The sequence below is a fragment of the Pristiophorus japonicus genome, chromosome 13 (genome assembly GCF_044704955.1).
Source record: "Pristiophorus japonicus isolate sPriJap1 chromosome 13, sPriJap1.hap1, whole genome shotgun sequence".
Classification (NCBI taxonomy): Eukaryota; Metazoa; Chordata; class Chondrichthyes; family Pristiophoridae; genus Pristiophorus; species Pristiophorus japonicus.
In genome coordinates this window covers 79,155,858-79,171,423 of record NC_091989.1, presented here as the reverse complement: position 1 = coordinate 79,171,423, position 15,566 = coordinate 79,155,858, and the positions used below count along the sequence as shown (strand labels likewise).

The 15,566-nt window shown below is 47.3% G+C and overlaps 1 protein-coding gene across 9 annotated transcripts in view; it reads right to left on the bottom strand.

The window, feature by feature from the left end:
- Window positions 1-15,566, bottom strand: part of cfap54 (cilia and flagella associated protein 54) — a 724,932-nt gene that overhangs the window by 508,780 nt on the left and 200,586 nt on the right. For all 9 annotated transcript variants that reach the window (XM_070897703.1, XM_070897704.1, XM_070897705.1 and 6 more), the window contains 2 exons: window positions 14,178-14,270; window positions 13,115-13,300 (listed from right to left, as the gene is read on the bottom strand). In XM_070897703.1, coding sequence (XP_070753804.1) covers window positions 13,115-13,300; window positions 14,178-14,270 — 279 coding nt within the window. The remainder of the gene's footprint in view (window positions 1-13,114; window positions 13,301-14,177; window positions 14,271-15,566) is intronic.

Below are 15,566 nucleotides of genomic sequence, written 5' to 3'. Positions count from 1 at the left end.
GAATAGTTCCCACTTTCCCCAGTACTGGTGCCAGTGCCCCATGAATCAAAACCCCTCTACACCACTCTTTGAGCCACACATTTAACTCTTTGATCTGCTTGTCCTTATGCCAATTTGTGCGTGGCTCAGGTAACAATGCAGAGATTATTACCTTTGAGGTTCTGCTTTTTAATTTGGTCCCTAGCTGCTCAAACTCTCGTAGCAGAACCTCATTCCTAGTTCTTCCTATGTCATGTGGTCCACATAGGAACCAAACAACTGGAGCCTCCCCCTCCTCCTCCAAATTCTTCTCCAACCATGAGGAGATATCCTTAACCCTGGCACCAGGCAGGCAACACAGCCTTCGCAACTTCCGGCTGTAGCTGCAGAGAACAGTATCTATTCCCCTGACTATACTATCCCCTACCATGACAAGATTCCTTTTCACTCCCCCCACTTGATTGGCCTGCTGTACCACGGTGCTGTGGTCAATTTGTTCATCCACCCTGCAGACTTTGCCCTCATCCATAAAGGCAGCAAGAACCCCATATCAGTTGCATAAAGGCAAAGGCCGAGGCTCCACCAGTACTGCAACTGGAGTGCCCTTACCTGCCAGAGTTGCCGTCACACCCTCCCTATCCCAGACCTGTATGACTACCCAACCTAAGGGGTGTGACTGCCTCCTGGATCAAAGTGTCCAGATAATTCTCCCCCTCCCGAATTCCCGCCAATGTCTGCACCTCAGACTCCAGCTCAACCACTCTGAGCTGAAGTTCCTCGAGTTGCAGACACAGTCCTCCGGGATTGCAATGCTCTCCACAAACTCCCACACACTGCAGATGCGGCACACCACCTGCACTACCATCCCTTTATAATCTTGTTTTAATTATTTAGTTAATTAAAATTTAAGTATTTAATTAACTTAGCCATATAAAAGGTGGTTTAGCAAGATGGAGATGGGGGTAATGTAAACTCGGGAGAGAGAGAATCACAAACTGGGAGTGAGAGAAACACAAACTGTGGGGAAGGAGGGAGGGAGGAAGAGAGAAACAAAAACTGGGGAGGTGGTGAGAAACAAAAACTGGGGAGGGGGAGAGAAACAGAAATAAGGGAGGGAGAGAAAGAGAAACACAAACTGAGGAAGAGAGAGCGAGCATCACAAACTGGGGAGGGAGAGAAACACAAACACAAACGCAGAGGGAGTCAAACATAACCTGGGTGGGGGTGGGGGGCGGGGGAAGAGAGGGAGAAACACAAACTGAGGAAGAAGAGAGAAACACAAACTGGAGAAAAAGAGAGACAAACACAAACTGGGGGAGGGGGAAGAGAGAGAGAGAACATAAGAAATAGGAGCAGGAGTAGACCATTTGGCCCCTCGAGCATGCTCCGCCATTTATAAGATCATTGCTGATCTGATCTTGGCCTCCACTTTCCTGCCCGCTCCCCATAACCCTTGACTCCCTTATCATTCAAAAATCTGTCCATCTCCACCTTATATATATTCAATGACCCAGCCTCCACAGCTCTCTGGGGTAGAGAATTCCAAAGGTTCACGACCCTCAGAGAAGAAATTCCTCCTCATCTCCATTTTAAATGGGCGACCGCTTATTCTGAAACCATGCTCCCTAGTTCTAGATTCCCACATGAGGAGAAACATCCTCTCTGCATCTACCCTGTCAAGCCCCCTCAGAATCTTGTATGTTTCAATAAGATCACCTCTCATTCTTCTAAACTCCAATGAGTATAGGCCCAACCTGCTCAGTCTTTCTTCATAAGACAACGCCCTCATCTCAGGAATCAACCTTGTGAACCCTCTCTGAACTGCCTCCAATGCAAGTATATCCCTCCTTAAATAAGGAGATCAAAACTGTACGCAGTACTCTAGATGTGGTACCTGTACAGTTGTAGCAGGACTTCCCCAATTGTATACTCCATCCCCCTTGCAATAAATGCCAACATTCCATTTGCCTTCCTGATTACTTGCTGTACCTGTATGCTAATGTTTTGTGTTTCATGTACAAGGACCTCCAGACCCCTCTGTAATTTTGCATTTTGTAATCTCTCCCCATTTAACTAATAATTTGCTTTTCTATTATTTCTGCCAAAGTGGATAACCTCACATTTTCCCACATTATACTCCATCTGCCAAATTTTTGGCCACTCATTTAGCCTGTCGATATCCCTTTGCAGATTTTTTGTGTCCTGCTCACAATTTGCTTTCCCACCCATCTTTGTATCATCAGCAAAGTTGGCTACATTACACTCTGTCCCTTCATCCAAGTCATTAATATAGATTATAAATAGTTGAGGGCCCAACACCGATCCCTGCGGCACCCTATAAGTCACTGTTTACCAAATGGAAAATGACCCATTTATCCTGGCTCTCTGTTTTCTGTTAGTTAGTCAATCCTCTATCCATGCTAATATATTACCCCAAATCAGTGAGCTTTTATCTTGTGCAGTAACCTCTTATGTGGCACCTTATCGAATGCCTTCTGGAAATCCAAATCCACCTCATCAACTGGTTCCCCCTTATCCACCCTGCTCATTACATCCGCAAAGAACTCCAGCAAATTTGTCAAACATAATTTCCCTTTCATAAAACCATGCTGACTCTGCTTGATTAAATTATGCTTTTCCAAATGTTCCGCTACTGCTTCCTTAATAATGGACTCCAGCATTTTCATGCATCCACTATCTCTGCAGCCACTTCTTTTCAGACGCTAGGATGCAGACCATCAGGTCCAGGGTACTTGTCCACCTTTAGCCCCATTAGTTTGCCTAGTACTTTTTCTCTAGTGATAGTGATTGTTATAAGTTCCCCCCTCCCGATAGCCCCTTAATTATCAATTATTGGGATGCATTTAGTGTCTTCTATTGTGAAGATCGATACAAAATATTTGTTCAATTTCCCTGTTTCCCATTATTAATTCCCTAGTCTCATCCTCTAAGGGACCAATGTTTACTGAGCAAATCTCTTCCTTTTTATATACCTGTAGAAGCTCTTACACTCTGTTTTTATATTTCTTGCTAGTTTACTCTCATAATCTATCTTCTCTCGCTTTACTTTTTTAGTCGTCCTTTGCTGGTTTCTAAAAATGTCCCAATCCTCTGGCCTTCCACTAGTCTTCTCAACATTGTATGCCTTCATTTTCAATTTGATACCATTCTTTACTTTCTTAGTTAGCCATGGATGGTTCATTGTTCTCTTAAGAGCCTTTCTTTCTCACTGGAATTTATCTTTGCCGAGAGTTATGAAATATCTCCTTAAATGTTTGCGACTGCTTATCTACCGTCTTACCCTTTAATTTATTTTCCCAGTCCACTTTAGCCAACTTTGTCTTCATACCTTTGTAATTGCCTTTATTTAAGTTCAGGACACTAGTTTGAGATCTAAGTTTCGCACCTTTAAACTGAATTTGAAATTCTATCATGCTATGATCACTCTTCCCAAGAAGATCCTATACTATGAGATCATTAATTAATCCAGTCTCATTACACATTACCAGATCTAAAATAGTCTGCTCCATGGTTGGTTCCACAACGTATTGTTCTAAGAAATCATCCCGAATACACTCTATGAACTCTTCTTCAAAGCTACCTTTGTCAGTTTGATTTGTCCAGTCAATATGAAGATTAAAATCACCCATGATTATTGCCGTACCTTTCTTACAAGCCTCCATTATTTTCTGATTTATACTCTGTCCTACAGTGTGGCTACTGTTAGGGGGCCTATAGACTACTCCCATCAGTGACTTATTTCCCTTTTTATGTTTTACCTCCACCCAAACTGATTCCACATCTTGATCTTCTGAGCCAATATCATTTCTCACTATTGCACTGATCTCATCCTTTATCAACAGAGCTACCCCACCTTCCTTTCCTTTCTGCTTATCCTTCCGAAATGGCAAATACCCCTGAACATTTAGTTCCCAACCTTGGTCACCTTGCAACCAGTAATGGCAATCAGATCATACCCATTTATTTCTATTTATGCCATCAACTCATCGATCTTGTTACGAATGCTATATGTTTTTAGATAAAGAGCTTTTACTTTTGTCTTTTTACCATTTTTTCCTACTCTGACCCCACTTTCTGATGCACTCTTATGTTTATTCACTCTGTCCATTCCTGTCACACGTTGGTTATCATCATCATCATAGGCAGTCCCTCAGAATTGAGGAATCCTTAGGTGGCTGAACAATCCAATATGAGAACCACAGTCCGTGTCACAAGATAGTCGTTGAGGGAAAGGGTGGGTGGGACAGGTTTGACACACGCTCTTTCTGCTGCCTGCATTTGATTTCTGCATGCTCTCGGCGATGAGACTCGAGGTGCTCAGCACCCTCCAGAATGCTCTTCCTCCACTTAGGGCGGTCTTTGGCCAGGGACTCCCAGGTGTCGGTGGGGATGTTGCACTTTATCAGAGAGGTTTGAGGGTGTCCTTGTAATGTTTCCTCTGCCCACCTTTGGCTCGTTTGCCATGAAAGAGTTCCGAGTAGAACACTTGCTTTGGGAGTCTCGTGTCTGGCATGCGAACAATGTGGCCTCCCAGCAGAGCTGATCAAGTGTGGTCAGTGCTTCAATGCTGGGGATTGTTGGCCTGGTCGAGGACACTAACGTTGGTGCGTCTGTCCTCCCAGGGGATTTGCAGAATCTTGCGGAGACATCGTTGGTGGTATTTCTACAGTGACTTGAGGTGTCTACTGTACATGGTCCATGTCTCTGAGCCATACAGGAGGGCGGGTATTACTACAACCCTGTAGACCATGAGCTTGGTGGCAGATTTGAATGCCTGGTCTTCAAACACTCTTTTCCTCAGGCAGCCGAAGGCTGCACTGGTGCACTGGAGGCGGCGTTGAATCTCGTCGACAATGTCTGCTCTTGATGATGAGGCTCCCGAGGTGTGGAAAATGGTCCACGTTGTCCAGGGCCGCGCCGTGGATCTTGATGACTGTAGGGCAGTGCTGAGCGGCGTGGACAGGACGGTGGAGGACCTTTGTCTTTCGGATGTTTAGCATGGTTTCGCATGCCTCAGTAAATACGTTGACTATGACTTGGAGTTCAGCCTCTGTATGAACACAGACGCAGGCGTCGTCCACGTACTGTAATTCGACGACCAAGGTTGGGGTGGTCTTGGACCTGGCCTGGAGACGATGAAAGTTGAACAGGTTCACACTGATTCTGTAGTTTAGTTCCACTCCAGCGGGGAGCTTGCTGACTGTGAGGTGGAGCATGGCAGCGAGGAAGATTGAGAAGAGGGTTGGGGCGATGACGCAGCCCTGTTGACCCCGGTCCAGATGTGGATTGGGTCTGTAATGGATCCGTTTGTAAGGATCATGGCTTGCATGTCATCGTGGAGCAGGCGGAGGATGGTGATGAACTTTTCGGGGCATGCGAAATGGAGGAGGACGCTCCATAGACCCTCGCGGTTGACAGTATCACAGGCCTTTGTAAGATCGAGGCAGGCCATATATAAGGGCTAGCGCTGCTCCCTGCATTTTTCCTGCAGCTATCGCGCTGCAAAAATCATGTCCATTGTGCGCCATCGGGGTCAAAATCCGCAGTGTGACTCCGGGAGCAGCTCCTCGGCCAGAGGGAGAAGATGGTTGAGGAGGACTCTAGCGAAGACTTTCCCAGTGGCTGATAACAGGGAGATTCTTCTGTAGTTGCCGCAGTCCCGTTTTTTAAAGATGGTCACAATCACTGCATCTCTGCAATCTCCCGGCATGCTCTCCTCCCTCCAACTGAGAGAGATGAGGTCATATATTCCCGCCAACAGCGCCTCTCCGCCATACTTCAGCGGGGATGCCATCCGCTCTCGTAATCTTGTTATTCTTAAGCTGTCTTATGAATTTTTCTACCTCGTGCCATGCTGGGGTTTTACTGAGTTGGTGGCGGGTAGTATGCTGCGGGTTGGAGTCGAGAACACTCGAGTCAAATGCAGAGTCTCAATTGAGAAGATCTTCGAAGTGGTCCTTCTAGCGGGCCCTGACTGCCTCGGTGTCCTTGATGAATGTTTCCCCGATTTTGGCCAGCAGTGAGGTGGGACCTTGGGTGTTTGGACCCAATGGCGTAAGTACACCAATGCAGTGGCATTGGGGCCTTCGCCTGAAAAGCGGCCCACCACATGCTTCCTCGCAAACTCGTTGGTGGTGTGGCTCAGCTGGAAAATGCTCTCGTCCATTATCTTGGTGAAAGTTTTGAACCCGTCGAACCTGTTCTCCACCTCGTGCAGGTCGAGGGGGCTCTGCGGGGTGCTGAGCGTTCGGAAGAAGTTGCCCCCCCACCATATCTTCCTTCTCGACTTTCCTCTTGCCCTGCTTCCTCACCTGCAATGACGAGAAGGCTTGGAAGTGCTGGAAGGCGTTGCAGCGGCCGGTGGCTTGCTTCTCGGGGATGTGGGGTACCGAGATGATGGGGAACTTCGCCCCCGTGCTCACTCGATAACGGCCTGTCCCATCGAAATCCGAGAAGCCGCCGCTGCCTCCCTCACTCCCGCTGCCCCTGGACAGTGGCTCGTCCGCCACCATCGAGTTATAGTCCCAGTCGTCATCATCGTCGCTGCCCGACACCTGGTGCTGCAGTCCCGCCAGGACCAGCCCCCGAGGCCACCGCCACTGCCGTCCGTTTGGGCGACAGGCAGAGGGCAAGAGGTGCTGGTGGCGGGGCAGGCCAGCAGAGGGAAGCCGCTGGGGGGCTGAGGCTGAGGCAGCACCAGGCTGTCGTAGCTGCCGGTCGGCACGTTGGCATTGCAGGAGGCTCGGCGGTACCGGCACCGCTCCCGGCCCGCAGGAGCTGCACGTACGAGGCCAGGAAGAGGCCCCTCTGGCCGCCGATGTTGGCCCCCTCCAGTCAGCCCTCGATGTCGTGCTTGGTGCACACGGTCAGCAGCTCGTCCTCCCGCACCGAGATCTCACCCACATTCTCGCTCTGGAAATCGTACAGAGCCCGAGCCTGGAGCGCCATCGTCCCGCCGTCCACAGCCAGCTCAGCTCCGCTCCTGGACACCATGGAAACCCCCCACCCTGTAAACCTCCCTCACACCGGTCCCGGCTCCCCCAGACCCAAACTCCCTCTTCAGCCCCCCGGACCCTCTCACTCGAGGGGCGGCTGCGCATGGTGTTCCCTGGCAGATGCACTTTTCGCTGTCGTTCTTTATATGTCCTTACTATACAGTATAAATGCACACGAGGCCCATACTTGAGAGAAGGTCACTCTGTGACCAGTTATCTTTATTAGCCAGCACTGAAGTGATGAAGGTGGATGGAGCTTCCCCTTTTATACCTGAAAATCCAGGTTAGGAGTGTCTCCCACAAGTTCGCCCTTGGTCAATGTTCTCAAGGTATACAACTTAGGTCAGCTTATACATGGGTTACAATGATAGTTGAATACATGACATCATCTCCCCCCCCAAAGTCTTATTGGGATCACAGGTTAAGTCTCTCTGGTGGTTTACGCTCCCTTGCAGAGCGCCTGAGTTGGGGCTCTGGTTGTTGGGCGCTGGCCTGAGTGTCTGCTGTTTGCGGTGCCTCAGGCCTGTCCGGACTGCCCACAGTGACTGGGCTCTCCTCCACTTGGTTCCGGTGTTCGGTCACCTGTGGTGGAGTAAACTCTATGTCGTGTTCTTCCTCTGCTTCTTCTATGGGGTTGCTGAACCTCCTTTTAGTTTGATCCACGTGTTTGCGGCAGATTTGTCCATTGGTAAGTTTAACTACCAAAATCCTATTCCCCTCTTTGGCAATCACAGTGCCTGCAAGCCATTTGGGCCGTGCAGCGTAATTAAGGACAAAACAGGGTCATTGACATCAATACATCGCGTCCTCGCATTCCTGTCATGGTAGTCACATGGTGACTGACGCCTGCTCTCAACAATTTCTTTCATAGTAGGATGTATAAGGGATAGCCTGGTTTTGAGCATACTTTCCATTAGCAGCTCTGTGGGTGGAACCCCTGTGAGCGAGTGTGGTCGGGATCTATTGGCCAACAGGAGGCGTGATAAGCGGCTTTGTAGGGAACCCCCTTGGATTCTGAGCATCCCCTGTTTGGTTATCTGCACTGCTCGTTCCGCCTGGCCATTAGAGGCCGGCTTGAATGGCGCTGTTCTGACATGGTTGATTCCATTGCCTGCCATGAAGTGCTTGTCAAGCACGGGCCATTGTCGCTGACCAAGATATCCGGTAGCCCATGGGCGGCGAACATTGCTCGTAGACTTTCTACTGTGACATGTGCTTGAATTTAAAATGGCACACTCAATCCATTTGGAGTAGGCATCCACTACAACCAAAAACATTTTTCTCATGAAAGGACCTGCGTAGTCCACATGGATGCATGACCATGGCTTGGCGGGCCAGGACCAGGGGTTAAGGGGGGCTTCCCTGGGTGTGTTTCGCATCTGAGCATACGTGTTGCACCTGCGAACACAAAGTTCCAGGTCTGCATCTATCCCTGGCCACCAAACATGTGGCCTGGCAATTGCCTTCATCATGACAATGCCCGGATGCTCATTGTGAAGTTCTCTGATAACCACCTCTCTGCCCATCTGGGGCATGACTACGCGGTTTCCCCACAGTAGGCAATCGGCCTGAATCGACAGTTCATCCCTGCACCTGTGAAATGGTTTAAATTTCTCAGGCATGCCCCGTACGTGGCTGCCCAATCCCCATTCAGGACACATTTCTTAACTAAAGACAGTAGCGGGTCTTTATTTGTCCAGACTTTAATCTGACAGGCTGTCACAGGTGAGCCTTCGCTTTCGAAAGCTTCAACAGCCATGACCATCTCAGCATCATGCTCAGCTGCCCCCTCAGTGGTGGGATAGTGGGAGCCTGCTGAATGCATCGGCGCAGTTTTCAGTGCCCGGTCTATGCCGAATTGTGTAGTCATAGGCGGCTAACTTGAGTGCCCACCTCTGTATGCAGGCCGATGCATTCGCATTTATAGCCTTGTTGCCAGTCAAAAGGGACGTTCGGGGTTTGTGATCTGTCTCCAGCTCAAATTTCCTGCCAAACAGGTACTGATGCATTTTTTTTTTACTGCATATACACATGCTAGCGCTTCCTTTTCTACTATCCCGTAGTCCCTTTCTGCCTGGGACAGACTTCTGGAGGCATAAGCTACCGGCTGTAACTGACCATTGGCATTCACATGCTGCAACACACACCCGACCCCATTGGACGACGCATGGCACGCTAAAACAAGTTTCTTAAATGGGTCATACAACGTTAACAGTTTGTTGGAACACAACAAATTGCGTGCTCTATCAAAAGCCCTTTCCTGGCTGTCCCCCCAGACCCAATCACGACCTTTGCGTAGGAGCACATGTAGCGTCTCTATAACAGCATGCTCAATTTGGGAAGAAAGTTACCAAAATAGTTCAAGAGCCCCAGGAACGAACGCAGCTCCGTCGTGTTACGGGGTCTGGGTGCTCTCTGGATCGCTTCCGTTTTGGACGCAGTAGCTCTGATCCCATCTGCTGCTACCCTCCTCCCCAGGAATTCTACCTCTGGAGCTAAGAAGACGCATTTCACCTTTTTCAGTCGAAGCCCTACCCGGTCCAGTCTGCATAGCACCTCCTCCAGGTTGTGGAGATGTTCTTCAGTATCGCGACCCGTGATGAGGATGTTGTCTTGAAAAACCACTGTCCTTGGAATCGACTTGAGGAGGCTTTCCATATTTCGCTGAAAGTTTGCGGCGGCCGAGCGAATCCCGAACGGACATCTGTTATACTCAAACAACCCCTTGTGTGTCGTGATGGTGGTCAGCTTCTTCGACTCACTCGCCAGCTCCTGGGTTATGTAAGCTGAGGTCAGGTCCAATTTTGAAAAAGGTTTGCCACCGGATAGCATCGCAAAGAGGTCCTCCGCTCTCGGTAGCGGATACTGGTCTTGGAGTGACACCCGATTGATGGTGGCCTTGTAATCGCTACATATCCTGACCGACCCATCCGCCTTGAGCACTGGCACGATCGGGCTCGCCCAGTCACTGAATTCGACTGGCGAGATGATGCCTTCCCTCAGCAGGCGGTCCAATTCGCATTCTATCTTTTCCCGCATCACGTATGGCACCGCTCTGGCCTTGTGGTGTACTGGCCTGGCGTCCGGGTTTATGTGAATCACTACCTTGGCCCCCATGAAAGTGCCGATGCCGGGTTGAAATAATGAGTTAAATTTGTCCAGGACCTGTGAACATGATACTCGCTCCACAGAAGAAATTGCATTGACATCGCCCCATTTCCAGTTCATGACAGCAAGCCAACTCCTCCCCAGTATTGCGGGACCGTCCCCCCGGGACAATCCAGAGTGGCAACCTGTTCTCCGAACCTTTGTGGGTCACAACCACCGTGGCGCTGCCTAGCACCAGAATGATCTCCTTTGTATATGTCTGTAGCTGTGCGTCAATCGGCAATAATTTTGGCCTCCTGGCCTTGGACACCCACAACCTTTCGAACTGTTTGATACTCATCAGGGACTGGCTGGCCCCAGTGTCTAGCTCCATTAATACTGGGATGCCACTAAGGAGCACTTTCATCATTATCGGTGGCGTCCTGGTATATGAACTGTCCTGGTATATGAGCTTCCAGCGATTTCCCCCAGTATTCATTTGGCCTTGTCGGGCTTACATCGGGCCCGTCCTCCTTGTACATCAACTTGGCTGCATGCTTCCTGCACATACACGCCAAGTGACCACTGACGTTGCAGTTTCTGCAGATGTATTGCTGATATTTGCAAGCTCTGGCTGGGTGTTTGCCTCCACACCTCCAGCATGAGCTGGAGGCTCCATTGTTGGAAACAAAAGGTCCATTACCAGTCGATCGTCTCTGACTGTCTCTGTAACTGTCCTTAAGCGCACCATTAACGGTGTTGATGGCCCCATTATTGGCCACATTGTGCATTGCGATGGCATGAATGCCGTTCAGCTAACCATTGTCTCTGTTGAATTCCCCCTTTGGGTTCGACTACATGCAAGTACGAAAAAGTCTCTGAGTATGTGCTCCAAGTGTCCTTCAAATTCGCAATGTCCTGCAAGGCGTCTCAGCTCAGCGACATAACTCGCCACTTCCTGGCCTTCAGATCTTTTGTAGGTGTAGAACCGGTACCTCGCCATCAGAACGCTTTCCTTCGGGTTCAAATGCTCTTGGACTAGTGTGCACAAATCATCATACGATTTCTCCGTGGGTTTCGCTGGGGTGAACAGATTCTTCATGAGGCCATACGTTGGTGCCCCACAGACGATGAGGAGGATCGCTCTATGTTTGGCAGCGCTCTCTTCTCCATCTAGCTCGTTGGCCACGAAGTATTTGTCGAGTCACTCCACAAAAGTTTCCCAATCATCTCCCTCCGAAAATTTCTCCAGGATGCCGACTGTTCTCTGCATCTTTGGGTTCGCTATCTGTATCTCATCGCAGGTTGTTGTGTATAGAGAAAGAGTCAGACTGAACACTGTGAGCTCAAAGTAAAGTGTGACCTTAGTCTTTTATTGCAGGTCTCCAGACTGCCTCTCCAACCTGTGAAGCCTTCTTAAATACCTGTGCTCCCAAGGGATTATGGGATGAGCCCTCTGGTGACTGTACAGAGTAAATACAAGTCCACATATATAACAGTTAGGATTTTATTTTATTTTAAACACTAAAAGATCTTGAGGGGTCTTTTCCTCTGCAATCCCCTATGGGGAAATAACAGCAGGAAAATGGGGTAGCGAGGCCTACCACTGTCTCACCACCCAAACAGGCTTACACTATCCTTGCCAGCACTGTTCCTGCCCATTCCTTCCTCACCTGCCCATGCAAACAGTGACATGTGGTGGGTCCGGGATTCTAGCAGATGTGCTGTCTATCTGTCTGTATTACCGACACTTTCCAGGCGCTGCCATGTGGAGAGGGTGATAGGACCCAGGAAGCGATAGTAACTGTCCTGACATGCTCTCTTCCTCCATTCTGTTACTGTTACAGCACCACTGGATTATGTTTTTGCACTCACAGGCCAGCCCTTGACAAGTGAAATCGCACTGGGAGCTCACCAGATATACTTTTGAGCCCAACCCAGGAAAATGGGTGAGATCTGAGCAGAAGTCCAGCCCTGCCAGAACTCCACCCAAAAGAGAATTATACTTCTTTATTCTTTTGACTCTCTCTTCACTTTGCCCTCTTTAATAATGACACTACCTCTATCTGTTCTTGATTTACACTTTCTTTACTATTTCACTTTTTCCCTCAATTCCTATTTTTTTAACTAATTTACTTCTCAGCTTCATTTAATTTTCTTCATTTTTTTTTCCTCACTCTTCATTTCTTTAACATTATAGTTTCTCCCTTTGCCTGTTGCTCCTTTAGTTTCACCATCCCTCTGGACTTTGTTCTTTATAGCCCACCAGCTTGCAGCTTACTTCTCCTAACTTCCAGGCTTTTTTCTTCATCTTCCAACTTCATTTCTGGCTTTATGCTTCTCATCTCTCCAGAGTTTGTAAAGCACCATAATAGGCATATGGACATGGCTATTGCTGTTAAATTGTCACAGCAGCTGCTACTATTACTATTATAGTATTATTTTATTTACAGATTTTAAACTTCACTCTTTATTGTAGCTATTTTTGAAATGACTAACATCTATCTAATTGGTGGTAACATTTTCTTTTGCATTTTATACAGGAAGGGAAGTTTTTAAATAATTCTTTACCTCAACTATGTTACATTACTCGATGTTATTGTGGACAGTGATACGGAGAGACGTATTGAAGCAGTCAATTAGAGAGCTTCTATTCCTCAGTGAAAAGATAACACTAAGATTCAGAATGGCCGAGACCTATGTCACACAATTAAATCCTTCTACAAGGTATTATTACATTCATATGAGCAATTTTTAAAAAATGTATTCAATGTCTACTTTTGCGTGAGCATTCACACTTCAGTGGGGTCAGCATGATAGTTAGAAGTATCTGGTCAGCTTTGCTCCCAAGTATACATTGGAAGTAATTTTGCCTTTGTGGGATAGTGTAAAATGGGTGATAGTGAGTCGGTTGACTCTTTTCCACCCCCTGCTATTGATTTCAATGGAAACAAAAATAGGGAAAGATGTAAAATTAGTTGCTGATAAAGTCAAAATTACCCCTTTTCTGTCCAGATAGAAATTAGCTTTACCTGACAAAGGTAGGTCCATGCTGTAAGGATGGGAAGAGGATAATATGCTAGAATTGGCGTTGTTGTCTTTCCTATTCCATTTCCAATGATTTTTCCATCTTGTGAATAAGCAGCAACAGCAAATATGTATTTTTCATTAGCTTGGATGCCTGTTACCTTCAGCAAGCACTCTCCAAATGCTGGTACCTTCAGTTCGAAGAAAAGTGAAAAGTGATAATATTGTTTGGTAGGTAAAATATAAAGAATTAAAAAAGATAATGCCCATGAAATTGCAGAGCAACATTGTTAATTTTTAATTTAAGATTCATAATAACCCTTACGTAGACAATTGCTGGTCAGTTGTTGGGCAACTCTGCGCCAGCGAAAGTGATTTTCCAGTCGCTTTGTATGATCTGCCAAGACATACCTTGACAGATTGCAAGTTCCAGGTTTTCATACATGTGTAAGCGCATGCGGATACCTAGAAGTTGCGGGGCCTTTCAGAAGGATTAGGTTAGCGTACGCTCAGCGTACATGGTGGAAGACACTGCAATTTCTGCCCCATACCTTATTAAAGATGATTAAATGGAAATTGTGTGGCACTAAGGGGGTGAAATTCGGGAGCGCCCTGTTTGGGGGCGGTACCAGCTGCGAAGTGGGACTTCCTGCGTGAGGCGCTGAAGTCCCGCCCCGGCAGCTAAATTGGGCTTACCGCCCCCGAGAGGAAGTGGAGCTCAATGTCGCCCAGTTCGCAACCTGCAAAGCGTCTACGGACATCGCCCGCGGCAGCCTCACGGGGCGCTACTGAATTTTCGCTCCGGGGCGAAAATGGGTCACTGTGCACGGTGATGACACAGCGGCCCGGTGTGCTACCAGCAGGAGTGGGGCGCTACCGGTTAATGCCTCCGCTAACTCCCGTGGAATTTCCCGGAAGTCAGTCCCCGCGCCCTAGGCGAGAAGTCATTTACCCCCCGGGCAAATGGGAGGCGCAAACATCCTCTCGGAATTTCTCCCCCTAGATATCATAATATGATCATTATTTGCCCTTCAATGATAGGAACATGCTTTTGTTTTATTTCTGTACCTCTTGCCCTGTACCCTCAAGGTGGAAATCCAGCAGCCGAACTTTGAAAATGGTTCCTGTTGCAGTACGGCCAAATATGCGATACCAGTAAACCTCAACAAAAAGGGAGGAAAAGCTTTCAGCATGCTTTCAATACTTAAATGTAAATGTGCAAAAACTAGCTAAATTATGATTCCAGGTTATTAAGCTCGCCATACCATATTGGATTAACCTAATGTTCGACCCTACAATGTATTTAAACATAGAATGTGATGCATAAGCCTTTATTACAAAGAGATTGGAGTATAAGAGTAAGGATTCTTACTGCAATTATACAGGGCCTTGGTGAAACCACACCTTGAGTACTGTGTACAGTTTTGGTCTCCTTAACTAAGGAAGGATATACTTGCCTTATAGGGAGTGCAACAAAGGTTCACGAGACTGATTCCTGGGATGAAGGTACTGTACTATGCGGAGAGATTTAGTAGACTAGGCCTATATTCCCTAGAGTTTAGAAGAATGAGAAGTGATCTCATTGAAACATATAAAATTCTTAAAGGGCTTGAAAAGTTAGATGCTGGGAGGATGTTTCCCTTGCCTGGTGAGTCTACAACTAGGGGGTCACTGTCTCAGAAGAAGGGGTCGGCCTTTTAGGACTTAAATGAGGAGAAATTTCTTCATTCAAAGGGTTGTGAATCTTTGGAATTCCCTACCCCAGAGAGCTGGATGCTCAGTTGTTGAGTATATTCATGACAGAGATCGCTAGATTTTTGAATACCAAGGGAATCAATGGATATGGGGATAGTGCAGGAAAGTGGAGTTGAGGTAGAAGATCGGCCATCAATTTCATATTAAGTTTGAGACTGATGTGCTAAACTAGGGTCTTAAATTTAAACAAAGCCATGGTTGTGGTAGATTGGGAAATTAGGTTAAAAGATATGACAGTAGATAAGCAAAGGCAAACATTTAAATAAATTATTTATAATTCTCAACAAATATACTGCTCCTTGAGGAATAAAAACTCCAGTGGAAAAGTGATACAGTCATCGCTAACTAGAGAAGTTAAGTATAGTATTAGATTAAAAGAAGCAGCTACAATGGTGCAAAAAGAGGATTGGGCGGGCTTTAAAAATCAGCAAAGGATGACCAAGAAAGTGATAAAGAGGAAGAAAATAGAGTGAGTTTTTAAAATATCCATTCAAGGTATACGGGTGTCACTGATAAGGCCAGCATTTATTACCCCCCATTCCTAATTTTGCCCTTAGCTAAGTGGCTTTCTAGGCCATTTCAGAGGGCTGTTAAGAGTCAATCACATTGCTGTGGGTCTGGAGACACCTAAATACCAGACCGGGTAAGGATGGCAGACTTCCTTCTCTAAAGGACATTAGTGAGCCAAATGGGTTTTTGCAA